A 27316-nucleotide genomic window follows, 5' to 3' on the forward strand; every position below is an offset into this window, starting at 1 on the left:
CCCTGCAGGACACGAGGACTGCCAGCCAGGGAGCAGCAGAGTGAGTCAGTGCCACACGTCCTGATGGGGAAATAGCAGCCACCTGTCCCCCAGCAACCCCTCCCCCAGCAACCCCAGAAAGCCTCCGGAAGGGAGGGAGATAAGACAGTCACAAAGAGAGAAATAAGCGCTTTTACGGAGTGACCACCGCTGTGCAGCAAGTGAAAAAAAGTAACAACATCGGCGTGCCTGGGAGGGCAGGGACAGAAGCCCTAGTGTGGGGACGGACTGTGCTGGGCCAGGAGGAGATGACACCAGGAATCTTCAGAGGCCACGCCACGTGCTGCAGGAGGGCTTCCGGCTGGGGAGGAGTCGGGGGTCCAGGTTTTGTGGGATCAGAATTTCTACAGCTATGGGTGAAGAAAACAAAATGCCAAGTTCAGAGTTGCCAAGAAAACAAAATGCCAAGTTCAGGGCGTGGGTGAGGCCGTGGATGTGGGTGAGGGCATGGGCGTGGGTAAGGGTGTGGGCATGGGTTAGAGCGTGGGTGAGGGTGTGGATGTGGATGAGGGTATGGATGTGGGTGAGGGTGTGGGAGAGGGTGTGGGCATGGGTTAGAGCGTGGGTGAGGGTGTGGATGTGGGTGAGGGTATGGATGTGGGTGAGGGTGTGGATGTGGGTGAGGGTGTGGGTGAGGGCGTGGGAGAGGGTGTGGGCATGGGTGTGGGGGCTGGAACCTGCGTTTCATTCTCTGTGGTGCCCTTTCCATGGGGTATGAGATCCTGTGGCTCCTGCAAGGACCCTGCTTATATTCTAAGTGCGCCTGAGGGTCCCAAGGGGGCTGAAGCGTTGAGCTTTATGTTCCAAGGGACCCGTTTTCTGTGGGATTGTGGCACAGCGGGGGGAGGTGGGTTGGAAGAGGACGTGGCCCTGGGCAGGAGAGCAGGTGGCAGGCTTGGGGGTACCCACAGCAGGAGCTGACAGGTTTGCCGACGGCTGGGAGCGGGACGTCAGGAAGGATGGGAGCCAAGAGCAGAGGCTCTGGCTGACGGGCCATTTCCTGGGACCAGGGCTGTGGCGGAGTTCTGCTTGGACAGATGGGACGTGAGATGCCCCTTGCATGGCTGTATATTCCTCAGGTCCTGGCAGGAAGCAGATGATGCCCGGGGCATGGCCAGAGGTTCCCCAGGGGCTGTTTCTCTGAGTAGATGGGGGAGGTGGAAGAGCCGGGGCCAGTGGAGACACAGCTGACTCCATCCTGCGTCTGTAGGGACAAGGGGGGCGTCTGTTATGAGAGATGCGGCCTGGGGAGCAGGGCCACTTCCCAACAGAAGTGGGGGCCGCAGACGGACCTCCTGGGCCTGCTAATGGTGCCTCTGTGGTCATGTTCCCTGTGTCCTGTTGGGGCTACCCACTGGCCGGACCCAAGAGGGGTCAGAGAGTGGGGGTCCCGGAGAGGCAGCCTCGCAGGCTAGCCCCCCGCATGCAGGCCACAGGACCCTCACAGTCACCAAGACCTGGTCCCCAGAGTTCCAGAGAGGGGGCTGGGCCAGTGATGAGAGCTTGGGGTCCAGCAGCATGCAATGGTCTTGGAGGCCCAGGAAGGAACAGAGGGAAGAGGGTGGGGCTGTGGGTGCACTCCAGAGTTGTGAGGCCAGAAGATGGGGGCTGTGGGTGTACCCCAAAGTTGTGAGGCCAGAAGATGGGGGCTGTGGGTGCACCCCAGAGTCATCAGGCCAGAAGATGGGGGCTGTGGGTGCACCCCAGAGCTGTGAGGCCAGAAGATGGAGGCTGTGGGTGTACCCCAGAGTTGTGAGGCCAGAAGATGGGGGCTGTGGGGAGCATGGGCAGCCAGGTGAGTGGGAGCCCTGAGTCACAAGAGCAATCTCCCAGGGGCTCAAATGCTATGAAGTGGGCAGGAGTCCACCACGGGCCTAACTGCTCAGCTGGGTAGGGGCACCGGAGTCCCGAAATGGCAGGGAAGGGGGCCAGGGTGCCGCTGGAGATCCAGGGCAAATCCGGATTTCAGCCACTTTTTCATCCCATAAATGGACTTTGAGCACCCACTGCCGGTTTGTGGATGGTTGACAGCGTGGACAAGGGTTTGGGCACCTGGATGAAAACACATGGCCCAGAGTCAAAAATCCCAGGGTTCCCCTTAGACACCACCCAGATGGCGCAGTGGCTCAGATTTGTTTCCAGGTTTGCCGAGAACAACATGGGACACAAGCGCAGCTCCTGCCATGTGGGTGAGAATGCAGGGAACGGAGCGGGAGCTGCCCGGGGACACTGCAGGGTACAGCCCCGTCCCAACTCAGGGCAGCCCCTGCCCGCTCCTCGCTGGGCCGTGTCCACGGGGAAGAGTCCCACCCTTTTCCTGGTGGATTCACCTGGGAGGTGACCATGGTCTTGCCTCCCCTGGATAACCTGATCCTGGATTAGGTGCACAGACTTCCGAGGACTGAGTGTGTCCGCGGTCTCATGTTCCAGGCTGGAGTGTCCCCTCTGAGGGTTCTCCTGTGGATGCTATGAGTGCACATTCCTGCCCTCCACCAATCAGGTTTGATTCCAGGTTTTCGTAGCCATGTTTGTTAAGGGGTAATTCCAGAATGGAAGATAACCCCCAAGTTTCAAAAAAATCCTCCCCAAATACACATTCAGGCGTGAGTGTGTACACGGCCGGAGCCAAATACACATTCAGGCCTGAGTGTGTACACGGCCGGAGCTCCTGCCACAGTTGGTCTCGCTGTTGTCTTTCAGGTCAGCAAAGTGGAACGCGAGAAGAACCAGGAGCTGCGGCAGGTGCGCGAGCATGAGCAGCACAAGACTGCGGTCTTGCTCACAGAGCTCAAGACGAAGCTGCATGAGGAGAAGATGAAGGAGCTACAGGCCGTGCGTGAGACGCTGCTGCGGCAGCATGAGGCCGAGCTGCTCAGGGTCATCAAGATCAAGGACAATGAGAACCAGCGGCTGCAGGCACTGCTCAGTGCCCTGCGTGATGGTGGCCCTGACAAGGTCAAGACCGTGCTGCTGTCCGAGGCCAAGGAGGAGGCCAAGAAGGGGTTCGAGGTGGAGAAGGTCAAGATGCAGCAGGAGATCACCGAGCTCAAGGGCGCCAAGAGGCAGGTGGAGGAGGCGCTGACGCTGGTGATTCAGGCGGACAAGATCAAGGCCGCGGAGATCCGCAGCGTGTACCACCTACACCAGGAGGAGATCACCCGCATCAAGAAGGAGTGTGAGCGGGAGATCCGCAGGCTGGTACGTGGGCGGGCAGGGGCGGGCATGGGCGAGAGCACAGGTGTGGGCTCCGGGAGCACGCAGGTAGCACCTGGGCGGCTCTGGCTTCACCCCCCATGACATTCTCAGCACAGGCTCCTCATGCCACCCCTGTTGGTTCTGAGGACCCTAGAGTCATGAGACCACTAGAAAAGGTTCAGACCCACAGTCAGGCCCCTACAGGGCAGGCCAGACTCTCACCTCCCCTTCTGCACAAACACCAGCTCTACTTCCTTTCTTAACTTGGGCCAGAGCAAGAAACCTAGAAATCAGTGCTGCCCATTCCCACCGCAGGGTTCACGGACACCTCTTCTTAGTGTCCCGGGTTATACCTGACGCCAGGCAAGCCTCAGTGTTTTGCGGCAGGAGTCCCACACGTCTTCATGGGGGGACTCAGAGGGAATTATCCAGTGATTCTCCAGTTGAACTCACTGGATCGAGAGAGACCAGGAGGCCCCAGGGGGTGCGATGGCCTCCGGCTGCCCTGAGGTCCCCGTCTCTGCGAAACCATTGCACTTGGGCTGGACCAGATGAGCTGCCGGATTTGTGAGTCAATGAGGTCTAATGTTGGCACCTATTCCTGGAGCATCCTAATAGCTCCAGAGACTCGGGCACCCATAGTAGGCACCAGTAGAGTCGATGTTCTCAAAGGCCTGGGGTTCAGCTGACGAGAATGTCCAGGGATTGCAAGGGACTGATTGCACCTGATGCCCCGATGCCCCTTGTCCTTTGGAGAGGAGACTGTCCTGTGATTAGAGGTGCGTGCCCCAGCCCTGTGCCTCTTCAGGACCCCGAGCCCCGGGCACCTTGATGGGTTGCAGTGGTCTTTCCGTGTCGTGTGACCGTGCACCTGGGGCAGCTTTCCTCTGCCTGCTTCCTGGGGCCTCTGGTCTCCAGGGATGGCCTCCAGGCTGGGCCAGCGTGTGGAACTCCCAGAGAGGGGCAGCCACTCTCCACACCTACAGCCAGGAGGGGAGAACCAGCCACTGTGGAGTAAATATGACCTTGCCACGGCATACACATGGGTGCCCCCAAACATGCCTAACCTGGGTGATCCCCTTCCTTTCCAAAGTGGTCCCTGTTCCAACCTCCCCTACACCTCTTCGCCCTGTCCCGAGCCATATATCGATGTCACCTTAGCAACCCAAGGACCTGGCCCAAGCCAGCACTCGTAAGAACTGGGTGCTTTCCTCGCATGACGCGGAGCTTGCTTTTCTGTGCAGGGAAGGAAGGAAGCATTGCCACTGTCCTGGGAAGGCGGGAGGGACAGGCGGCTGCCTCTGCCCAGTGCCACACGACCCTTTCATTTGTCGTGGTTGGATTCGATGCTCTCAGTAGAGGAAGACAGCTTTTTCCTTAAGTAAAGGCTCATAACAGAAACCAGCAGTTCCCTGCCATCCCCTCTCACCGTACTAGAGCAGCTACTCGTAACTCCTCTGGCTTATTCTTCTGGATTTTATTTCAAATTTTTGAAAGCGTGTTCCAACCTGTGTCTTCACTCTCCATCCTCGCCAGATCTCCCCCTCCACACAGGCTTCTCTGCAGGCAGGGGCAGGCTGATCCTAAAACCGCCCCCAAAGTGCAGGTATGTCTTCCACACAGGCTTCTCTGCAGGCAGGGGCAGGCTGATCCTAAAACCTACCCCAAAGTGCAGGTGTGTCCTCCACACAGGCTTCTCTGCAGGCAGGGGCAGGCTGATCCTAAAACCACCCCCAAAGTGCAGGTGTGTTACCTGGTCTGTGGATTATCTTTTCCCCGTGCTCAGCAGCATCATGTTATGATCTAAGGTCTTACATTTTAAAGTAAAACAGTCTAATTTGTTTATCTTCCCCCTTAGGATTGGCACTCACTTTGTCTTGTTTAGGAAATCTTTTGATCCCAAAGTTTGGAAGCCTCATCTTTTGAACATGTTATAGTTCCATCTTCCATACTTATGTCTGTAGCAGCCCTTGCTTAAAAGACCGTCTCTCCACTTCCCACAGCGCCTCTGCCAGCTCGCAGCTGTTCTCACAAGAGTGGACTTTCTGCTGTGTCTCATCGTCAGTCCCTCCCCCACCCTACTTTGTAGTAGTTATTCTAGCTTTATAAAAAGGCTTCATTTCTGGAGTAGCACGTTCTCCCACTTTGTTCGCCTTAAAGAGTAACCTGCCTCCTCTTCTTGGCCCTCTAGAATTCCATATAAATTTCAGAATCATCTTTGCTCTAAATAAAAAAACTGTTGGAATTTTGGGATTTTAACCAAACTGTTCAAGGATAAATTTTAACAGAGGGTATAATCATGATTCTCATACAAACAGTGAACACATGTCAAAGATTTTATTAACTCATTACTTTCAACCAATGCAAATGAGGACTTGACCCACAGAGATTCACATTCCCTGCCTGACAAAAACCGTTTGCGTTCCGATGCGCAGGAATCGTGTCCGTCTGCGCCCAGGAAATGAGCACTTTGCTCACACCCTTCTCAGAGTTTAACTGTTCTTTCCGTGGAGTCGTAGAACAGCCTAATCAGAGACGAAGGCACACCCTCCTGGGGTCAGGTCGTCCCCAGGGGCTCTGGCATTCCAGTACAAGGACAGTCAGAAACCTTATCTTGCCTATTTCAAAGTCTTATATGATCTTTTCCTATAGAATCTGTAGATTTGGGACATCTCCTTTATTTATTGTTTCGAAGCTTAAACACACATACACCCTGTCAGTGGGAAGACCGTGCTGCCCGTGAGAGGCCCCCACCACCACCATCCAGGAACTCTGGGTCTGCTTGGGTCCTGTGGAGGAGGGAGTGGCTGGGGGCTCACATCCCATCCACAGCGTGACTCACCGCTTCCCCCAGGGGTGGCTGTTGGAGCCCAGCCCAGTCCGCACAGCTGTTGGGATGCACTTCCTTCTTCTAGTCCTGACCACAGCTGCCCAGGCCTCATCAGGGACACACCTCCCATCAGTTCATCCTCAGCCCCGTTCCCAGAGCCCAGCTATCTCTCTGTCTATATCCTGGTTTTATGCAATTTAAATAAAATAATGAAAAACCCAGGGAGTACTTGGCTCCATGCCCAGAGCACAAGAGGTGCCCTGAGGGCATCAGCTGTGGTGATGGAGCTTCTGGTGGCACCAGGAATCCAGCCACTGGGACACTTTCTTTCTGGGGACCCTGTCCCAGTGGGGCCCACTTGCCTAACTGACAAGGGCCCCAGGACCTCAGATCTTCTCCTTTAAGGGCCATCATTTATGAGAACATCCCGGCCTCTAAAACCCAGTGATGACGTGCAGGGCTGCTCCCCAGGCCCAGCTGTGAGGGAGTGTGTGGAGTTAAATCTAGGTGTGAGGTAGAGGGGCTGGGAGAGCCGGGCAGGTGTGAGGTGGAGGGGCTGGGGGAGCCGGGCAGGCGTGAGGTGGAGGGGCTGGGAGAGCCGGGCAGGTGTGAGGTGGGGGAGCTGGGAGAGCCGAGCAGGTGTGAGGTGGAGGGGCTGGGGGAGCCGGGCAGGTGTGAGGTGGAGGGGCTGGGGGAGCCGGGCAGGTGTGAGGTGGGGGGGCTGGGAGAGCCGAGCAGGTGTGCGGCCTCTCCAGCTGTGGGGGCTGTGGCACAGTGCAGTGTCCAGCCTGGGGATAAGGGGCAGCTTCATGAGGATGGGGAAGTCTGGGATGGAAGCTGCTCAGAGAGGGACTCAGAGCAGGGCTGGGGTAGAAAAGTGGGAGGAAGGTGGCCCAGAGGTGGCCCAGCCCCAGGGGACTGGGGGCGGTCAGAGAAGAGGCAGGCTGGGGTGAGGGTGGGGTTCAGAGGCAGGGCCCTGCCCTGAGAGTCAGCAGAGCCAGTAGAGCTGGGGGTGCAAAGCGCTGCTGGGCCTTTGAGCCTGGGGCAGCACAGTGGCCTCCCAGGCCTGGCAGGAGCTGCAGGCGGGAGGAGCATCATTTCCAGGTTCCAGGACAGCCGCCGACCCAGCTCACAAGGCCCCAGCAAGGCCAGGTGGGTGACAGAGGCCTCGGGTTCTCCCAACAAGAGACCTCAGCTACTATTACAGCTGAAAATATCGCACAACCTTGGTTCCTTACATCAGCCAAACATTTTGCTGTTTTTGTGGCCATAGCACAGGCTGGCACCTGAGTCCTGGAACATTCTGGTGTGGGATGCTCGGCCTCGCCAGGCCCTGAGAGAGGACACAGTGGGTCAGGGATGGATCTCTGCTGCAAGGAGCACCAGCCTCTGGCAGGAATCGATCTTTGCTCACAGTCAGACATGCTCCCTTGAGAGCCGTCCCGTGTTGGCCCCCACCCCCCGGGTGTGGGCACATAGCCGTGGCCCTGGGAGGGTGAGATCTGAGTCTGGGGACGGACAGGCCTGGGGATGGAGCACTGTGGATGAGGCTGGCCTGACTGGGACACTGTGGGAGCTGGGGGTTTCTGTACCTCCCTCGTCTACTTAGCACCACACGCGTGGCCACAACCCCAGCAAGAACGTGCTGTCTGAGGGCACTGCTCCCACGGGGTGAACCTGTCCCACCAAAGTCCACCCTGAGGACAGTCATGTCTGGCAGGGCTGGTGAAGGAGGGGGAGGGTCTGAGAGAGTCCTGGGTGTTCAGCACACACTCAGGACCATCATCTGCTCTTCCCAAAATGGACCCCGTGATTCAAGGTTCTGCCTCCCTAATTCTGGCCAGCAAAGACTGCTGTCTTTACTTTGGGTCCGTTTTGTTCACTACTCAGTCCCCAGCACCTAGGGTAGGTGTTCAATAAATATTTGTTGAATGGATTTCATCAAGTGGTGGCCCATTTGCAAAGAGCACAGCACCCCCATCCTCCCAAAGGTCCAGAGTCAGAGGCCTCCCAGCCCCCCGGTCGGCTCCCTGGCTTTTGGGACTCTGCCTGCCACCTGCCCCAGCACCCCAGCCTTGGCCCAGACACCAGCCTGACCATGGGTCTTCTGGGCTGAGGCTCCTGGGTGCCAAGGGCCCATCTCAGGGGCCCACTGGGCACCTCGGCTAGCCCTGGATGGGGAGAGACTGGAGGGGCCACACAGCAGGGCAGGGACTGGGCAGGGGCAGAAGCCCAGCCAGGCAGGGCCACGCCTGCTCTCGGAGCATGGAGGCTTAACAGGCAAGCCCCCTGTCTTGTCCTGGGACCCTAAGTGCAGGCCTGGAAGTGTGGCACCTGGTGGGGGCTCAGGGTCTCAGAGAGGAAGCCAAGTGGAGGGGAGAGAGGAGAGGCCTGCAGGGTAGGGATGTAGGGGCCAACAGAAACCCCAGACAAGCACGGTCACTGCTGCCAGGGCAGGGCTGGGCACAGCAGGGCTGCAAGGCTGCACTCAGGGCTGGGCTGCTAGAGAAGCTGCTAGAGAACCCACGTTATCCAGCAGGTCAGGAACGCCCTCTCCCTGCCCAGAAGGTTGTGGTGGGTGGCACTGGGGTCAGAGCTGTCTCTGTGCTGGACACATCAGAATGCCTTGGCTAGGGAGCTCAGGAATCACCCACTGGCCCAGGGCCCATCATCTTCAGGCCCTAATGATTCCACTGTGCAGACCCCTTGATTTTACAGCAGGGGACCCTGGAGCCTCAGAAGGCTCCAGAGCCAAATCCTCGTCTGTAAGTGACCCACTCCGTGCTCCAGGAGAAGCTGGGCTCCGGGAGAAGCTGGGCTCCCAGCGGCTTTCTTGGCCAAATTTCTGCTAAAGTTAGACGTGGAAGGCGTGAGGCACTTCCCACCCACAGGTATGCGATGACCATGCCAATGCCCCGTCCCCTGCGCATCTGGCTGGTGACAGGCTCTGAGGACAGGGCCGAGCTAGGGCCCCAGGAGCAGCCGTGTGGCAGATCTGTGCCATGTCATCACGGAGCCTGAGAGAGCTGTCTCGGTGCACGCAGCTACTGCACGCTCAGCACGTTTGCTAAAATACAAGCTCAGACTGTTGTTAAAGACTCTATAAATTCAAAGAATTACAGGCAAAAGCCAGTTTCTCCTTTCCCATAAAGATCTGTGATTTATAATACGGGTTCCTCCTCCCCCAGTTGTCTAGACAGCTAGTTAAAGTGGAATGCTAATGTACAGCAGTGATTAAAACCCCACACAAATATGGCTGTAAAAATGAGGTCAGTTTCTCCCCAAGTGCTATTTTGGGGGTGGGAGTGGGAGGAGTAGCCTGTCCTTGCTTTTCGCCTGGAGACCGGCGTCAGGTAAGTGGCCGAGAGCTTGTGCCAGGCCCTTGCTCTCTCATGGTGTTGCGCAGAGTCTGGGCATCAGTGTGTCTTCAAAACTGGCGTTGCCGAACGCAGCAGCAGCAGCTTCCCTTGAGCCCCAAGCCTGGCTCCCACACAATGCTTTGGTTTTGCTGAAAACCCCAGATTGTGATTTCCAGCCATCCACAGCCAGATGCAGCATCGGCTTCTGGGGCCAAAGCCTCGCCATACAGGCGCTTGCCTTGCAAACGATGAGGGAGTCCTTGAGGTAAGGCCCCACCCTTGAGTAGCTGCCCACAGTCCTGGCTGTGGATGTCCAGAGACACCTGCTTGGGACGAGTTTGGGAATATTGAGAGCTTTTACAGTCCCAGGGCACAGCTGCGCAGAACTAACCCAGAATTTCCGGAGGGTGACACCTGGCATCAAGGTTCGCTTTTCTTTCCATGTTGTGGATGTTGAGGAAACGTCTACAGAGAACAGGCTCAAATCTGAAGGAAATGCGTGATGCTCTGGGGGTGTGTGTCCACCGTGACCCAGCACTGGGGTGGAGGCCCAGCAGGGCTGCCCGTCCCAGCAGCACGCGTCCTGCTGCTGCTGCTGCTTTGCCCACCCCAGCGTGTCACAGCCGAGCCGGCCATGTCGCCTACATCCATTGCCACACTGTCATCTGTCCAACCCTGGCACATCACAGCCGAGCCGGCCGGCCGCGCTGCACACATCCATTGCCATGTGGATCACACGTCCCACCCTGGCACATCACAGCCGAGCCGGCCGGCTGCGCCATACACGTCCATTGCCATGTGATCACATGTCCCACCCTGGCACATCACAGCCGAGCCGGCTGGCTGCGCCATACACATCCATTGCCATGTGATCACACGTCCCACCCTGGCACATCACAGCCGAGCCGGCCGCGCCGCACATGTCCATTGCCACGCGGTCACCCGTCCTGTGAGAGGCATTGGAGTCGTGTCCCACACGTGGCCGTCATATGAGCACTGGTCACATCCTGGGTGGCCACGTACATGCCTTTCTCTTGTGCATTCACGGGGCGAAGAGGGGAATTGCGGGGTGATGAGTTGAGCAGACGCTTTACCTCAAGACAGAAAAGCCACTCGGCTGGTGGGCAGAGCCCTACTTCACTCCACACCCTCATCAAGGACAGTGTCGCCACTTCTTTAGGAAAGCGGCAAGAGAGAGAGAGCTGGCCGTTCCGGTGCCCATCCGCATATCACCTTTCATAAGACACCGGCTCATGTCTTCCCCACCTCTAAGCCAGAGTATTATTCTTCTCCCCGCTGACGGCTTCTCTCAGTTTGTGGCGGACCCAGTCATCTTCCTCATGCTGGCGTTGGATGAAAGAAGTTTGGCATTTTAAGGAAGCCCAATTTGTTGGTTTCTTTTGTGTGCTGTGTGTGTCCGGTTTGGACATCCTCGGCCCCTCCGAGGGCATGAAGGTGCCCTGTCTGTGTCGCTCAGATGCCTTATTGTTTTTCTCAACATTTAATTCTATAATTCATCCGAGTTCAGTTTTTGTGAATAGTATGAGATGGGGACATGTTCCCTGCTTGCTGTGTGGATATCCAACTATTCCAGGATCATTTTTCGAAGACTGTCCTCCTCCCCTGTGCTGCAATAGCACCTCGGTCATGTATCAAGTGAGCCCACAGCTGTGGGCTCTTTCCAGGCCCCATTGCATTCTGCTGGTCTGTTACTCTGCCCTGCGTCATTAGTACCATGTCTTAGTTCTGACACTTTAAAGTACATCCTGACATCTAGTCGTCTAAGTTCTATAACTTCTTTCTTCCTCTTCTTCAAGATTGTTATTGCTTTTCTGTATGAAACTTAAATGAGCTTGTCAGTTTCCACAGAAAAACTGGCACCTTGAACCTTAACGAACCTGGTGTATTTACTGTTACATTTTCTCTTCTGTCAGCCATGTTTTGTAAATTTCAGTGTAGAGGTCTTATGTATCATTGTATCCTTGCTAAAATTATTCCTAAATATTTAATGCTTCATGCTGTTATAAATGGTCGGCTTTTCAAATTTTAAAATATTATTTTCCAATTATTTTTTGCTGCTATACAGAAATACAATTGATTTTTATATCGATCTATCCTGCAGCCTTGCTAAATGCACTTATTAATTCTAACAACTTGTTTGTATATTTTAAAAATATTTTCCATGCACACATAATCATGTTGTATGTGAACAAAGACAGTTTTGGGGGTTGTTTTTTTGAGAGATAGGTCTCATGATTGTATCTCACTGCAGCTGTAAACTCATGGGCGCATGCGGTCCTCCCGCCTCACCTCCCAAAGTGCTGGGACGACAGGAGTGGCCACCATACGTCATCCCAAAGACAGTTTAAGTCTTCCTTTCCAAGCTCACACCTTTTGCTTTTTTCTTTGCCTTGAGGCACTGTGAAGGCCTGCAGTGTAACTGTGAACAGAAGTGTTGAGAGTGACCACCCACCCGTCCTAATTCCCAACTGCTGGTCAAAGTATCAAATATTCATTTCACCGAGTGTGACGTTAGTTGCAGGTTGGTTGGTTGGTTTTGCTTTTGTTTTTGTTGGGTTCTTTGGCAATACTTTTTTTTGTTTGTTTTTTCTGGACACAGTCTCGCTCTGTCACCCAGGCTGTGGAGTGCAGTGGTATGATCACAGCTCACTGCAGCCTTGGCCTCCCAGGCTCAAGTGATCCTCCCACCTCAGCCTCCTGAGTAGTTGGCACTACACGCACATGCCACCATACCTGGCTAAGTTTTAATATTTTTGTAGAGACAGGGTCTCGCCTTGTTGCCCAGGCTGGTCTTGGACTCCTGGGCTCAACTGATACTCCTAAAGTGCTATGATTACAGGTGTGAGCCATTGCACTCTCCTGAAGTGCTGTGATTGCAGGTGTGAGCCATTGCACTCTCCTGAAGTGCTGTGATTGAAGGTGTGAGNGTGATTGCAGGTGTGAGCCATTGCACTCTCCTGAAGTGCTGTGATTGAAGGTGTGAGCCATTGCACTCTCCTAAAGTGCTGTGATTGCAGGTGTGAGCCACTGCACTCTCCTGAAGTGCTGTGATTCCAGGTGTGAGCCACTGCACTCTCCTGAAGTGCTGTGATTGCAGGTGTGAGCCAGTGCACTCTCCTGAAGTGCTGTGATTGCAGGTGTGAGCCAGTGCACTCTCCTGAAGTGCTGTGATTACAGGTGTGAGCCTTTGCACTCTCCTGAAGTGCTGTGACTACAGGTGTGAGCCTTTGCACTCTCCTGAAGTGCTGTGATTACAGGTGTGAGCCATTGCACTCTTCTAAAGTGCTGTGATCACAGGTGTGAGCCACTGTGTCCAGCCAAGATACTCTTCATCAGATTAAGAAAATTCCCTTGTATTCCTACTTTGCTAAGCATTTTTTTTGTGAATGGCTATGGAGTTCTGTCAAATGCTTTTTATGCATAAATCAAAATGATCATTATTTTTTTCTTTATTGATGAGATGACACGTTAATTGGCTTTTAAGTATAAAATAAGCATTGTATTTTTGGAATAAATTTTACTGGGCCATGATGTCTATTTTATATATAAGTATATACTGGATTTAGGATTTTTTCCAACTTTTTATAATGTCCTTGCCAAGTTATGGTATCAAGATTTGGCTGGCCTCATAAAATGATTTTGGAAATATTTTGCTTTTTCTATTCTCTCAGTGAGTTTGTTCAATGTAAGTATATTTCTTAAGTGTTTGGAAAATTCACCAAAGAAGCTATTTGAGTCAGGAGTTTGGTGACATATTTTTAAATTACGAATTAAATGTATTTAATATAAACTTCAGATTTTATATTTATTTTTATGTTAAGTTTGGTAAAATAGATTCTTCAAGGAGTGTGTTTAGTTCATACATGTCTTCCCACTTGTTGACATTAGACTTTTCTTTTTTTTCCTGAGACGGAATCTCACTCTGTTGCCCAGGCTGGAGTGCAGTGGTGCCATCTTGGCTCACTGCAACCTCCATCTCCTGGGTTCAAGCAATTCTCCTGCCTCAGCCTCCCGAGTAGCTGGGATTACAGGTGTGCACCACCATGCCTGGCTAATTTGTGTGTGTGTGTGTGGGGGGGGGTTTTAGTAGAGACAGGGTTTCACCATGTTGGCCAGGCTGGTCTTGAACTCCTGACCTCAGGTGATCCACCTGCCTCAGCCTCCCAAAGTGCTGGGATTACAGGTGTGAGCCACCACACCTGACTGCTCACTAGACTTTTAATCAGAGCTTCTTGTTATCTATTCACTGTCTCTTGTTTCATTCCTGATGCTAGGAATTTGTGTTCTTTTCTCTCTGTTTTTCACTCTCGTCCCCTTGCTCCTTTTTTTTTTTCCTCCCTCCCTCCTCTTCCCTCTCTCTACTCCTTGCCTTGGATGAGGTTATCCCATGGGGTTATCCAACCATTGTATGGGATTATCTCCTTTTGGTCAACATTTAGTGTTATTCCATTAGTAGTTACAGAGAAATATTAATATGTATCCTTAACTACATTCTATCATAAATTAGTAATTTTGTCATATACCCAAAATACAAGTACCTTATAAGGCAATAGGTCAACCCCATTTACCCACTTCTCCTATTATTGTCATATACTTTACTTTGACACATGTCATAAGCCCCCAAAGAAATGGCTTTTACTATTGCCATAAGCAGCCAATGGTCTTTTATATTTATGTCTTCACAAGTTCTCATCTGCAGTCTTTTCCCTTGAGCCTGAAAGATTCCCTTTAGAATTATTTGCATTGTGGGTGTATTAACAAAGGATGCTCTCCACTTTTGTCTAAGGGCATCTTGACTTGCCTTCATTTTCCAAAGATGTATTCATTGAGCCTGGAACTCTCACATTGTCAGGCATTTTTCTTAGCACTCAAAAGATGTCCTGCCAGTGTCCTCTGATTTTGTTAGTTTCCTTTGAAAAGCCAGCCGTCGCTCTTAGAGGTGTTGCTTCAGGCAATGTGTCTTTTTTCCTGTCTACTTTTAAGATATTCTCTTTAACTCTGGTTTTCATCAATTTCACTATGATGTGTCTAGGTGTGTTTTTGTAATTTAAAAAGAAAAATACTGCTTGGGGACAGCTGAGCTTCTTGAATCTGAAGTGATATCTTTCACCAGATACAGAACATTCTTGACCATTATTTAGTCAAACATTACTTCTCCTCCTTTCTCTTTCTGGGATTCCAATCACATGTATATTAGACACTTTGACTATAGCTTACAGTTTTCTTGAGCTCTATTCTGTTTTATTTTTCTGTTTTTCCTTTTGTGCCTTGGTTGGATATTTTCTATCATTTTATCTTGGGTTTGTGATTTTACTGTGTCCAGTCTACTTTGAAACCTTTGTAATGAATTTCTAATTTTAGACCTTGTATGTAGGATTTGAGTGCCTACTTAATTCTTTTTAAGAATAGATCCTGATTCTCCTTTGAATTACTGCATTTTAGTCATTTTATTATCTCTGTTAGAAAAATATAATGTGTTAATTACATTAGTTTTAGTGAGTTAATTACAACGATTTAAAAAGTTCTTATCTGCTTACTTCAATACCCTTACCATCTCTGGGTCTGTTTCTATCAATCACAATTATTTTTTAAGTTCTTATTGACTAACTCTAGTCATCTTTTGATTTGTTGCCATAGAGTTAGCTTCATTATTGGTTATTTTTCCCTGCTTCTTCACGTGTCTAATGATTTTCATTAAATTCTTGGCACTGTGGGTGCACATGTCTAATGATGCTCGTTATATTCTTGGCACTGTGGGTGATGTGTTGTGAGGCTGAGCATTATGTTATTGTTGTCTTAAGAATGTTGAGTTTTGTTCAAGCAGACAGGTACTGACCAGCAGATTACCTGGATCCTTTTGAGGTGTGGTTTCAGGCTTTGTTAGGTAAGGTCTGTTTAGTTTTCTCTTAATATGAAGGTTTTACTCCTAGGACATTGTCCTGCCCCTAGAGTGTAACCTTTACAGGACCTAGAGAAATCACTATGATCTTCTATTCTGTCTGAGCTTGAATTGCAATGTCTCCACAGCCATGTGCAACCACTTACATTTCTACTAACTTTTCAGATTCTCAGGAACTGTTTCCTGCAAGGCTTCTGGGAATCCTGCCTTGCACATGTACAGCTTAGCAGGGGACCAAGGACCTAAGGGAATCCTTAGTCAGATCTTTGTCATTCTTTTTCTGCCATTCCCTCCTCCACTCTCCAAATCCCAGCTGCTGTAGTAGCCCCAACCAAATTCTAATCTTAGTTTCCTGCAACAAAAGAGGCCTCTGTGGCTCGGGGCTCTGTTTCCCAGGAGAGAAGTTGCGAGAACACCCTCAGGGAAAACGTTAGGGGAGGTGGGGCCCTGTGATGAGAGGCACTGATCTACAGGCTCAGGGATCTGTCTGTGGACAGCGGCCACAGGGGCTGTGACGCTGTGTGTCCGGGGCCCTGTGCTGACAAGCACTGATTTCCTTGTCTCCTTCTCCTGCCCCTGTGTTGTGTATCCTGTTCAGCTTCTAGAGTTGTTCACCGCAGAAGGGTAACTCTAATGCCAACTACCCCATCATGTCTGGAACCAGAAGTTTCTGGGCATCAGTCTTTTTTTTTTTTTTTTTTAAGAGAAAGCTTCTTAGGTGATTCCAGCACGAGACCACCAGGCTTGGGAACCACCTTCTCATGGTGCTGGCAGATTATCCCATGATTGAGGGGGACCTGGACATTCTGTCTAGAGAAAAATTCCCAAGGGTTAATTCCCAGACATGCAGTAAGTTCTGGTGTCTCTGGGACACCAAGGGGCTTGGGCTCCTAAAATGTCACATTTCCCTCATCTTACAAGCTCTCCTACCCCACCAGAGGCTGAGGGAGGCTTGGCTGCCTCTTCTAGCACCTCCAACCGCCCCCCTGCCTCCCCCCACCATCCAGGTCTCTGCTTTCTCACAGGGAATCACAGGACCAGGCTCTGTATCTCATCTGTGTATTTTTTCCCATCTCCCCCACCCATTCTAAGCTCTTGGGAGTTGGGTGATGGGGGTCCTTCCTTCTCTCATCAACACACTCTGTGCTAGGAAAACAAGCCCCAGCTAGGACAAGGCATATCTTCTTCCTTATCTCTAGCACATCCACTGGGAGCAGCAGCCTTTTCTGTCTCACAAGGCGCATTCGTATGCTCAAGTCACCACCCACGGAACCAAGAGTCGATGCGGAGGGAGGGCTCCCCTGAGGCGCAGACCCCTCTGGAGGAAGAGGTGGTGTGAGTGGCACCCGCCAGACATGAGGGCTCCCTGCACAGGCCCAGTCTTTGGAAGGAGTCCTGGCTCCATGGGCCCGGGGTCAGGAGACCTGCTGGGGGGTCGCAGGTACTCTGCCAACACCTTAGGCAGTCACCTGTCTGCAGCACTGAGGCATGGTCAGCCCAGTTGGGAGCAGCCACAGCTGCCAGTGACTATGCTGGGGATGACGACGTGCCCTGTGTAGTGAGCGTGCTTCATGGGCGTGGCGGGACACACGCATGCAGGGGCCTCAGCACTGTGGGGCAGTGGTGAGATCATGTCTGTGGGCTTCACAGTCAGCAGGGAGGCTTGTAAAATGCAGCTTCCCAGGCTCCACCCTAGAGGTTCTAACTGCGCATCTAGGGGGCTCAGGGACCTGGCCATGGACAGCTGTCACAGGTGGCTGTGATGCTGCGTGTCGGGGCCCCGTGCTGAGACACACTGCGGGGCATACCTGGGGGCAGGCGGGTCAGGGGCGGGCAGAGTGGAGGGGCATCGTCTCTCCTCCAGCCCCAGCATCGGCCTGCACACCCCTTGCACTGGAGACCACCGTCCCAAGGGCTTCTCTCCAGTTTCCAGGCATCCTCTGCAGCTGGGAGTGAGGGGGTCCTGGTAAAAGAAAATCTTGTTTGAGTCTGAGAGTGTGAGCGCCAGGCCGCAGGCACAGCTGCTGATGGACACGCTCTTATTTCACCAGCCGCCTTCCCACTAACTGACTGTGTTGCCTCTTTCAGTGTTGCTGTGTGCAGAGAAGATGGGGATTTAGCAATTAAGGATTTCTTTTCTTCTGTTCAGCTCATCACTTGCTCCATCTGGGCTAATTAGACGTCTCCTTTCTTTGTTTCCAAGCTAACTTCAGCAATAGCAGATTTATTAGCTTGTTTAAACCTCAAACAATGAGTAAAGCAGCAAGATATCCCATTCTGCTCTGTTGCTCGAAAATATATTTCAAACTGAGCTGTTCATCCCCGAAGACCTTGTCTTCTCGTAAATCTGGTGCCGTGGATAATGACGTCCAAAGTGCCGAGCGTGTCTGTCTGAAGAGTGGGGGGCCGTCGGGTCGGCTGTGCTGTGTTCTGGCTGGCGCAGCCCTGCCTGGAAGCAGGCGGGGGCTTGCAGGCTGCGGCTGCCGTATCCCCGGAAGGAATGGCTTCTTCCCTCTGTGGGTTGAGCACAAAGCGTCGCGTTGTAGGGAGGGTGGGGAGGGCTGCCAACCCCTCACAGCCACTGGTGGGCAGACGTCCTGCACACCCCTGGGCTGCCGTCTCACCCCGAAAGCCCCGGCTCGCAGCCAGATTAGTGAGCAATGTGGTGCTGCCTGAAGACAGCTGTGTGGGGTCCCAGCCTTTTAGTCATGCCCAGAAGCATGGAGGGGCGGTGTCCAAAGACCACAGTGATGCCCCCACGTTGCACAACCTTCCCCTGGGGGATAGGCCCGGGCTGGGGAAGGAGTAGCACTGGCTTTCGGGCCAGGGTTTCTGTTCCCCATGGTTTCCCCTGCCTGTTTAGAGAAGAATCTTGCCCATGGCACCTTCCTATTGGCAGAGTGTGGGTAACTTGGGTGTCCTCCTCTCTGTCCAACCTACGGCAGAGGCAGGAGCTGGAAGTGGCTTCCGCCGACTCTGCTAGACAACACCACCCCCATGTGCACCCAGGGCCCCAGCAGGACAGCACCGAATGGGGTGCCGTGCCAGAGCACACAGAGTCTGGGGACCGTCAGGAAGGAGTCCCCTGCTGGCAGCAGCTCTGTGTAGCCGGCTGAGCCAGGGCCTGATGGGAGCCGAGGTGTCGTGCCTCAGCCCAGGGCCGGGGCTCCTGCTCTCCGTCGTGCCTCAGCCCAGGACCAGGGCTCCTGCTCTCCGTCCGGGGCTGGGGCTCCTGCTCTCCGTCGTGCCTCAGCCCAGGGCCGGGGCTCCTGCTCTCCGTCCAGGACGCTCCGCTCTTGCTTCCGGTCTCAGAGCCCGAGCCTGGCAGGGCTGCGCTGGTTTCTATGGTAACTGCAGATCCATGTCCTGCCGCCTGTGTGATTGTGTTCTGTTCTCCTTGTAGATGGAGGAGATAAAATTTAAAGACAGAGCAGTCTTCGTGCTGGAGAGAGAGTTAGGGGTTCAAGCCGGGCATGCTCAGAGACTGCAGCTCCAAAAAGAGGCTCTAGATGAGCAGCTGTCCCAGGTCCGAGAGGCCGACCGGCACCCGGGCAGCCCCAGACGGGAACTTCCTCATGCAGCCGGTGCAGGAGACGCTTCAGACCACTCGGGAAGCCCTGTAAGCACCTCCCAGGCCCGCTGGCCCACCCGTGTCACAGACCCGGCCACGTGGCTGCATGGCCCCGCATGGGCCACTCCCCCAGAGACCAGAGCCCGAGTCGAGCCAGCACCCTCCTGCCTGGGCACCTCCCCACCCAGCCTGGCCCTATGTGCTCAGCTCCTCTGGCTCTGGCCCGGAGGGCTGGTGGACTCATCTCCTTCCTTCCTGTTAGCATAGCATCGGCCCCAGCCCTGTCACCCTCCCGCGGGCCCCGGCCTCAGGCTTCTGCTGCAGTCCATGGCGCTTGCTGGCCCAGGGTCTGGCCCTGGGTTGGTGGGAGGAGGCTGTGCTGGGTATGCGCTGCCGCCATCTCCAAGCACACGGCCTCTGCCTCTGGCCCGGGAAGGCTGGCGCACTGGCTCCCTGCCCACCGTGTGCCCAGCTGGCCCCTCGAGGGTGATTTCTGGCACTCGCATCACCAGTCACCCTCCCACCCGCTTCTCATGTGATCATGCCACTCTCTGCTCCTCCCTGGGCCACTCTGCCGTGTGGGGTCTGCCGACCACCCCGGGCTGAGCTCCACCCGCTTCCTCGCTGCTGCTCTGCACTCACATCCTTGTCGTGGTTCTGGGACACCCTGGGGTATCTGAAGTCCAGGGACCCTCCAGCTGGTCCTTCTGGGTCTTTGACCCCGAGCCTCTCCTGCACCTGTTGAATGAGGAACTCGAGTCGGGCCCAGGACCATCCTGGATGCTGCTTGTTCGCTTTGAGGACAAAACTGTGTGTGAGCTGAGCCGGTCCTAGGACAGCGATATCTCAAGAATAGAAAATATTATTTTAAGATCTCATTCAGACGGCTTCGTTGAATGAGATCCAGCCCCTCCTGCTGGTGTGTGGTAGACTACGGCATTCACTCCAGAGATTTGAAACTGGATTCAAATGTTTCCACCGATTTTTGAGTGAAGTTCCAGGGGTCCCAAAAACGGCCCTTTAGAAGTCCCATTGAGGGAGGTCACCTCTTTTGAAAGTCTCTAACAAGTGTCTTTCCTGTGCTCATGTCATCGTACCAGAGAAATCCTGCCCCTCCGGGCAGGGGACACACCCTCCTGAAATCCCGCCCCTCCGGGCAGGGGACACACCCTCCTGAAGGGGGCAGCAGCAGGGGCCAGGCAGAGGGCTGGGAGCTGGCCGGCGTCTTTCTGGCATCACCCACACTCGCGGTTTCTGCATTTGCACGTCCCCGCCCTCTCCATCTGCATACTTGTAGACATGTCTGCTCCTTTTCGTTATTTTACTTTATGTTATCTTAAAATAGTTGTGTTTGAGGCAGGGTCTCTTGCTCTGCCCGTCGGTTCTGTCACCTCATGCAGTTGCAGTGACCACGGTGCTAGGCCGGGTGCCTTTCCCCTGGGGGATCCGAACCTTCGCGGCAGCCTTGTGGAGGCAAAGGCGCTCGTCCCGCGGCAGGGTTTTGGTTCCTGTAGCGTGCTGGGATTTGCAAAGGCTTCCCAGGCCTGTGTGTAGGAACAGTTATTTGCAGTTGATTTTTGTTTTAGGAACAGCAGTTGGATGAAAAAGATGCCCGGCGCTTCCAGCTTAAAATTGCAGAGTTAAGTGCGATTATCCGCAAACTGGAGGACCGCAACGCCTTGCTGTCGGAAGAGAGGAATGAGCTGGTGAGAGCGGGTGGCGGCTTCCGGCTCCCGGGGGTTTGTGACTGCGGAGGTAGGGACCCGGGGGGAGTTCACTTTCAAAATTCCTTGTGAAAAGGAGTGGTGGTTGCAAGGATCGGCCTTGCATCTAAGTCTCCTGTGTTCCAGTTGAACTTTATTAGCAAAAACAGATAGGGGCCACATTTACCCCTCAAGGGCTGGTTGACTAACCCCTGCCCTGCGTTACTGGGGACGGAAGCCTTCTCTGTTCTGTAGATGATCTAGGATGTGCAGACACGGCCCCTCAGTGGGGTTGTCACCATTGGTCCTTATAGCCACTGAGATTTCCAGGTAACTCGAGATCCTGGAGGGTGCGTGAGCTGTCACGTGTCTGCAAGGGTCCAGTGGGCTGGGCAGTTTTACCACAGCCCTTCTTGGCAAAACAAGGCACTGGCCCCGGACTGCTGGTCTCCATCTTCATCCCCATCCATCAGTGGGACGGGACTCACCCGCCCCGGACGCCGAGCCCAGCCCTGAGCTTGGGTTCACCTGGGCGTTGGGCGAGTGGGCGCCTCTTGGAGGCATGGACTTTCCAAATAGTGGGCTGGGAACTGCGTTGTTGCAGCCCAGGCTCTGGTCAGTCTGCAGACTGTGTGTGGAGACCTGCCACTTAAAGAACAATCGTAATTAATTTTGTCTTTCAGTTAAAGCGTGTAAGAGAAGCCGAGAGTCAGTACAAGCCACTGCTGGATAAAAACAAGCGCCTCAGTCGGAAGAATGAGGATTTGTCTCACGCTTTACGCCGAATGGAAAACAAGTTAAAATTCGTCACCCAGGAGAACATAGAAATGGTGAGGGGGTGGGGGGCTCCGTGGGGCCACGGCCGCACCCGCGCTCCAGGCAGCAGCTCCTCCCTTCTCCATGCGAGATTTAGCATGACAGCTAGTCCCAGGCGGACGATCAGGCCTTCTGCTGGAGTCTGGCCTCATGCATGTTTGAGGGGGAGCAACCGCCAAGCCCAGCCCTGGGGAGGGGAGCCTTGAAGGAGGCCCTGACCATGCAAAGGACGCGGCTGTGGGGCATCCCCTCCCCAGGCCCGTTTGCCGACGTCTCACTTGAGGGCCTGGAACAGGCCTCCTCCAATTCGGAAAATCCCGGGCGAAGGTAGTAAGAAGCTGCAGGGTCCCGGCTGTTGGGGAGGAGAAGAGGCCTGGCACACAGCACCAAGCAGGAGTCAGGGGTGGGAGGTCTCTGCTCTGCCAAGGCCACGAGCCAGGAGTGGGGGGCCGTCAGCCAGTGTCACTGCGTTTCCCTGCCCTGAAGACCCTGAAGGCCATGAAGCCAGAGTTTACCCAAGGAGTAATTCAGCAGGACGTGGAGGAGAGGCGCCCTCCATACCCCTCTCTACGGAAGCCCCCTTCTTTTCACACTGAGTTAAAGTCAGGAGGGATTTGGGAGCGGTGGCCAGGTGGGAAATGGGCACAGACAACCCACTGTCAGCTTCAGGGCTCTGAGCGATCCCCTCCAGCCATGCGTTCTGGGAGACCAGCAGGGCCTATCTGTGTCCGTTCGGGCTGCACACACCTGCTCTTGCTGCGGGACTGGGCCTACGCGTGGCCTCCTTTCCCCAGGGCCTCACAGCTGGGCTGTTCTGAGGCCTGAGCAGAGACCACCAGCCAGGCAGCTAAGAGTGGGCAGCGCGGGTTGAGGGAGAACCCCCTGCCCACTGTGTTCAGCCAGACCCCTTCACTCCCCAACTTGTGACGTGGGCTGCTTGGCATTTCAGAGACAGAGAGCCGGAATCATACGGAGACCCAGTTCCTTGAATGACCTTGATCAAAGTCAGGATGAGAGAGAAGTCGATTTCTTGAAGCTTCAGATTGTGGAGCAGCAAAACCTCATAGATGAACTATCTAAGGTACCTGGCGGGCTGTTTGCCGCGGCACCATCCTCTGGCTCCCAAGGGGCTTGGCTAACAGGGGCCCTTAGCAGTTCTGTAACGTGCTGTCTTCCTTTCCTAGACCCTTGAGACCGCCGGCTATGTGAAGAGCGTGTTAGTAAGTACGGTCAGCGCCCGCCTCCCCCGCCCCCGCTCTCCACACAGTCGCCCGTGGGACCCGTTCTGCGCCCAGGGCTCCTCACAGACCAGACAGAAGCAGCCGCGGCAGCCTTTCGGGTGGATTTTGTTGTTGCAGTGCTACCTGGCCAAGGCCGTGCACGGGTGGCTGATGCCCTTCGGAGTGGGTCAGACAGGAGCTAGGGATGCCCACTGATGCCCCAGTTGAGACGGCACCAGCTTGAGATGATCGTGTTTCTGAGTTAATGGCCAGGGTCAGATGGCTGCCCTTCTCTGGCTGCTCACCCCACAGTGCATTTCTCCCTGGCCAGCACAGACAGGCAGCCGCAGCCCAAGAGGTTCACCATCACGGCCATGAGACCACAGCATGGGTTCCCTGGAGAGCAGCAGGACTCTGGTCTCCTTAGTATTTTGAGGGCGTCAGTCCCCACACAGATGTGGACGCCACCCCTGCAGGGTCCAGAGGGGCCCTGGTCATGAGTCCCTTCCAGCTTCCCACAACTCTGTGCCCCTCAAGTCACCTGCCCCATGTGGCCCCCAGATGCATTCAGAAGGAGGGGCTGGTGGACGATTGAGCAAGACAAGCTCAGAGCCCGCCTCACCGGGGAGCTGCCCATGTCACCCTGGAGACATGAGCTCCCCGAGCAGCAGAGCTGGAGCCAGGGCCTCCCACTGTGGTGTGGGGACAGCCAGCCCGGACACCATCTTCCCTGTCATCCAAATGATGGGACGCGGGCAGTAAACCGTGGACTGAAACTGATGGAGCTCTTCCACCACTTACACAACCTTCAACTGACTTCTGCAGGAGCGGGACAAGCTGTTAAGATTCCGGAAGCAAAGAAAGAAAATGGCAAAACTTCCCAAGGTAAGGAACAGCTCACCAGCACGTATGGAGAGTATGCCAGGTGTGTGTGCAGAGGACTGAGCCCGCGTGTGTGGAGAGCGCGGGTGTGTGTGGAGAGGACCGCGCCTGTGTGTGGAGAGTACACCCAGAGGGTGTGCAGAGGACCGTGCCTGCGTGTGTAGAGTACGCTAGTACACTGGGTGTGTGTGCAGAGGACCATACCCGCGTGTGTGGAGAGCGCTGGTGTGTGTGTGCAGAGGACCGTGCCTGCATGTGTAGAGAGGACTGAGCCCGCATGTGTGGAGAGTGCCGGTGTGTGTGCAGAGTACCGTGCCCGCGTGTGTGGAGAGCGCTGTTGTGTGTGCGCAGAGGACCGTGCCCGCGTGTGTGGAGAGTGCCGGTGTGTGTGCAGAGTATGCCAGTGTGTGTGTGCAGAGGATGGTGCCCGCGTGTGTGCAGAGTACACCAGGTGTGTGTGCAGAGGACCGTGCCTGTGTTTGTGGAGAGTACACCAGGTGTGTGTGCAGAGGATGGTGCCCGTGTGTGTGGAGAGTACGCCGGGTGTGTGTGTGTGTGGAGAGTACGCCAGGTGTGTGTGTGTGGAGAGTACACCGGGTGTGTGTGCAAAGGATGGTGCCCGCGTGTGTGGAGAGTACACCGGGTGTGTGTGTGTGGAGAGTACACCGGGTGTGTGTGCAGAGGACTGCGCCTGCGTGTGTGGAGAGTGCTGATGTGTGTGGAGAGCGTGCTGGTGCGTGCTTAATAGGAGTCAGTCTTTGGAGATGAAAAGAAAATTTTTATTATTTCTAAAAATTGTTACTGTGAAATGATCAAAATAAGACCCAAAGTAAATATTCTGTTCATCAGTTTTAGTAAACTTGTTTCTTTCAATTTCCAAGAGAAGATAGGAATTGGTAACAACTGTACCAGCAACACTAGCAATGAAGAGGTGGCGGCTCTGGCGTCCTCACTGCCCGTGTAGGTCCGAGTCCCCACGACCCGTGGGATGCATGGCTCTGAGGACGGGCGGCTGTGGCGGCTCACACTCACCCGTCCTGGCTGTGGCACACACCCCACGCTCGCCCGTCCTGCTGTTCACCATCCTCGGCCACTCCTACAGGCTGCAGCAGCCTCCTCCACAGGCCCCACAGGGCAGACCCACGTCCCCAGGAAATGTGAACGCCTGTCATTTCTCTACAGTAGAATCCTTTGTGATAAACCTGTGTGTTTTATTAAGGGAGCCTTTGGAGCAGCTGCCCAAGCACCTAACTCATCTCCTGCTTTATGTTGAGTGTGTATGTCTGTGTGTATGTGTGTGTGTGCATTTGTGTATATGTATGTGTGTTTACGTGTGTGTGTATGTGTCTATATGTGAGTGTGTACATGTGAATGTGTCTGCATGTGTGTGTGTGAGAGTATGAGTGTGTGTGTGAGAGATTGTGAGAGTGTGTGTGTATGTGAGTATAAGTGTGTGTGAGAGTGTGAGAGTATGTGTGTGAGTGTGTATGTGAGTGTGTGTGAGTGTGTGTGTGTGAGAGTATGTGTGTGTGTATGAGTGTGTGAGAGTGTGTGTGAGAGTGTGAGAGTATGTGAGTGTGAGTGTGTATGTGTGAGAGTGTGTGTGTGTGTGTGTTGCTTTTCTGCAGTCAGCAGTGTTTGCTGTTAGGTTGTTAGATGCTCCTTGGTCACAAACACTTGCCCTCTGAAAGGTGGGGAGGAGGAGCTGTCCCGGCCCTCCCTGCTCGGGGCCCCTCTGGGATGTGGACGTGTCCAGCAGATGCCTTGGCCCTGCGAAGGGAGGACACAGGGTGTGGGGAGGCACACAGGACAGGGGCCAGTGGTTGGCAGGGGTAGGAGAAGCCGGTGGCCTTGGGGTCCCAGAGGGAGTTTTGCTGGAAAGTTCTGGCAGAAAAACTGGGAGGAGACCTGGAGGCCACCGTGGCCATGGCGGAAGGGACTGAGAAGATGGCAGGCTTTGCGTTTTGTAACACTTCTAAACCCAGATGAGGAATCTTGCGATTCTCGAAAGCAGGGGTGAGGGGACCCTAAGGATGCAGACATCAGGGTGAACCTGGGGGTCCCCGAAGGCAGGGCCTCTCACACCAGCTGGCAGAGGACCCTGTTTTTGTTTTTATTCCAATCAGTCAAGGGCTGAAGCTTTAAAAAATAGAACAGAAATGCATCACTGGGAATGAGATCACACAGAGAAGGCACCCATCATCAATTCCATTATCCTGGGCACCACCCTCAGGGAAGTGCAGGGACGGCGCCCCCTGAAGGGCCTCATTCCCCACCACTGAGAGCAGGTCCAGGACCTGCTCACCCACAGGGCTCCAGGCCCCTCTCCCACCTGCCCCGCCAGCCTTGCCATATAGAGCCCCCTCACACCCAGGCCACCTCCTCGGCCTGCACCAGGGCGGCTGGGGACAGAGATGGGAGTGTGTTGCAGGGCAGGGCTGTGGCCCCCACCGTTGGGCAGCAGGAGGAGGAGGCGGGTGAAGGCAGCTGTGCCTGGGTCTGGTTTGAACTGACATGTTGCCTTTCGGTCACAAGCCGGTTGTTGTGGAGACCTTCTTTGGATACGATGAAGAGGCCTCCCTGGAATCCGACGGTTCCTCCATCTCTTACCAAACAGACAGGACGGACCAGACCCCGTGCACCCCGGATGACGACTTGGAGGAGGTAACGAGGGTCTCCTGCTGGGTCCTGGGCTTGGAGGAGGTAATGAGGGTCTCCTGCTGGGTCCGGGGCTTGGCTGGGCGTGGGCTGCCAGCTTTTCACAGGGAAGCCCTTGGCAGCCCTCACTGGCACTGACCTGCTGATAGCTGGCTTGGACGTGGTGAGAAGCTCCGATGACGTGGCTCGGGGTGTGGGCTGAGGCCCGCTTCTTGCTCCCATGAAGGCCAACCTTGCCTCCTCCTGCCATTGAGCCTCCGCCCCTTCTGCACAGGGGTACGGCGAGCTCTCCCTTCTTAAGGGGCCTCCCCAGGAGGGTCCGAACCACTCTTCAGGGAGTTTGGTCCCAGTGCCAAAAGCACATTAGGGTGAGAGGGGTGTTGAGCCGGAGTTTTCTTTCTGATAACAGCACAGGCGTTTCTGCCCACCAGCCCCTTCTTCCGGAAGGACGGCTACCCTCAGGTCCAGGCAGCCATTTCAGCACCACGTCGGAAGCTAGGATTTGGCGTTGTGGGACGCAGGCCCTGTGGCCGTGGGACAAGGAGTGGGGTCCGCAGCCAATGGCACAGCCAAGGATTGGGCCTCCCTTGGCAGACCCTGGAGGGCGGCCCAGTGGCCACAGACCTGTTGAGGGACCTGAGACGTTTTCGCACAGCCTCAGGTGCAGGGTGGGGCAGGGGAACTGGGCCAGGCCGAGGTTTCTGGGCTCAGTCACTCCTGGACATGGCCAAGCCTTTCAGCCCCGGGGGCCCACTGGGACCCTTTGAAGGCCAGGCTCACCTGTCTTCTCCCTGGGGTGGTGGGGGGCACTGCAGCTAGCCGGGCGAGCCTGCAGGAGTGCGCCTGGGAGGAGACGTGCTGCCTGGGGTACTTTACACCCTTCACAAAGCCCAGCTTTCTTCCCAGGACGCATTTCAGCAGAGCAGAGCATATGCAGGCCTGGTTGGTAACGGAGGGTCTGCTGGGTCAGGGCAGCCTGGCTGGCAAGCAGGAGCCCCAGCTGAGCCCCTGGCCATGGCCACCAGCCCAGCGGTCTCACCCTGGCCTCGGCCGTGCAGCCGGCTCAGCTCCCACTGCAGGGCTCGGTGCTCCCCTCTCCAGGGAAAACCTTTCTCCAAACGGC

The 27316-nt window shown here is 54.8% G+C and overlaps 1 protein-coding gene across 1 annotated transcript in view; it reads left to right on the forward strand.

The window, feature by feature from the left end:
• JAKMIP3 (Janus kinase and microtubule interacting protein 3) overlaps window positions 1-27316 on the forward strand; it is a 56681-nt gene that overhangs the window by 14157 nt on the left and 15208 nt on the right. Inside the window, exons 2-9 of the mRNA XM_025395561.1 lie at window positions 2740-3237; window positions 18747-18962; window positions 20501-20620; window positions 21301-21447; window positions 22383-22514; window positions 22618-22653; window positions 23479-23538; window positions 26071-26199. Of these exons, the coding sequence (XP_025251346.1) occupies window positions 2740-3237; window positions 18747-18962; window positions 20501-20620; window positions 21301-21447; window positions 22383-22514; window positions 22618-22653; window positions 23479-23538; window positions 26071-26199 (1338 nt within the window). The remainder of the gene's footprint in view (window positions 1-2739; window positions 3238-18746; window positions 18963-20500; window positions 20621-21300; window positions 21448-22382; window positions 22515-22617; window positions 22654-23478; window positions 23539-26070; window positions 26200-27316) is intronic.

This window comes from Theropithecus gelada, chromosome 9 (genome assembly GCF_003255815.1).
Source record: "Theropithecus gelada isolate Dixy chromosome 9, Tgel_1.0, whole genome shotgun sequence".
Taxonomy (NCBI): domain Eukaryota; kingdom Metazoa; phylum Chordata; class Mammalia; order Primates; family Cercopithecidae; genus Theropithecus; species Theropithecus gelada.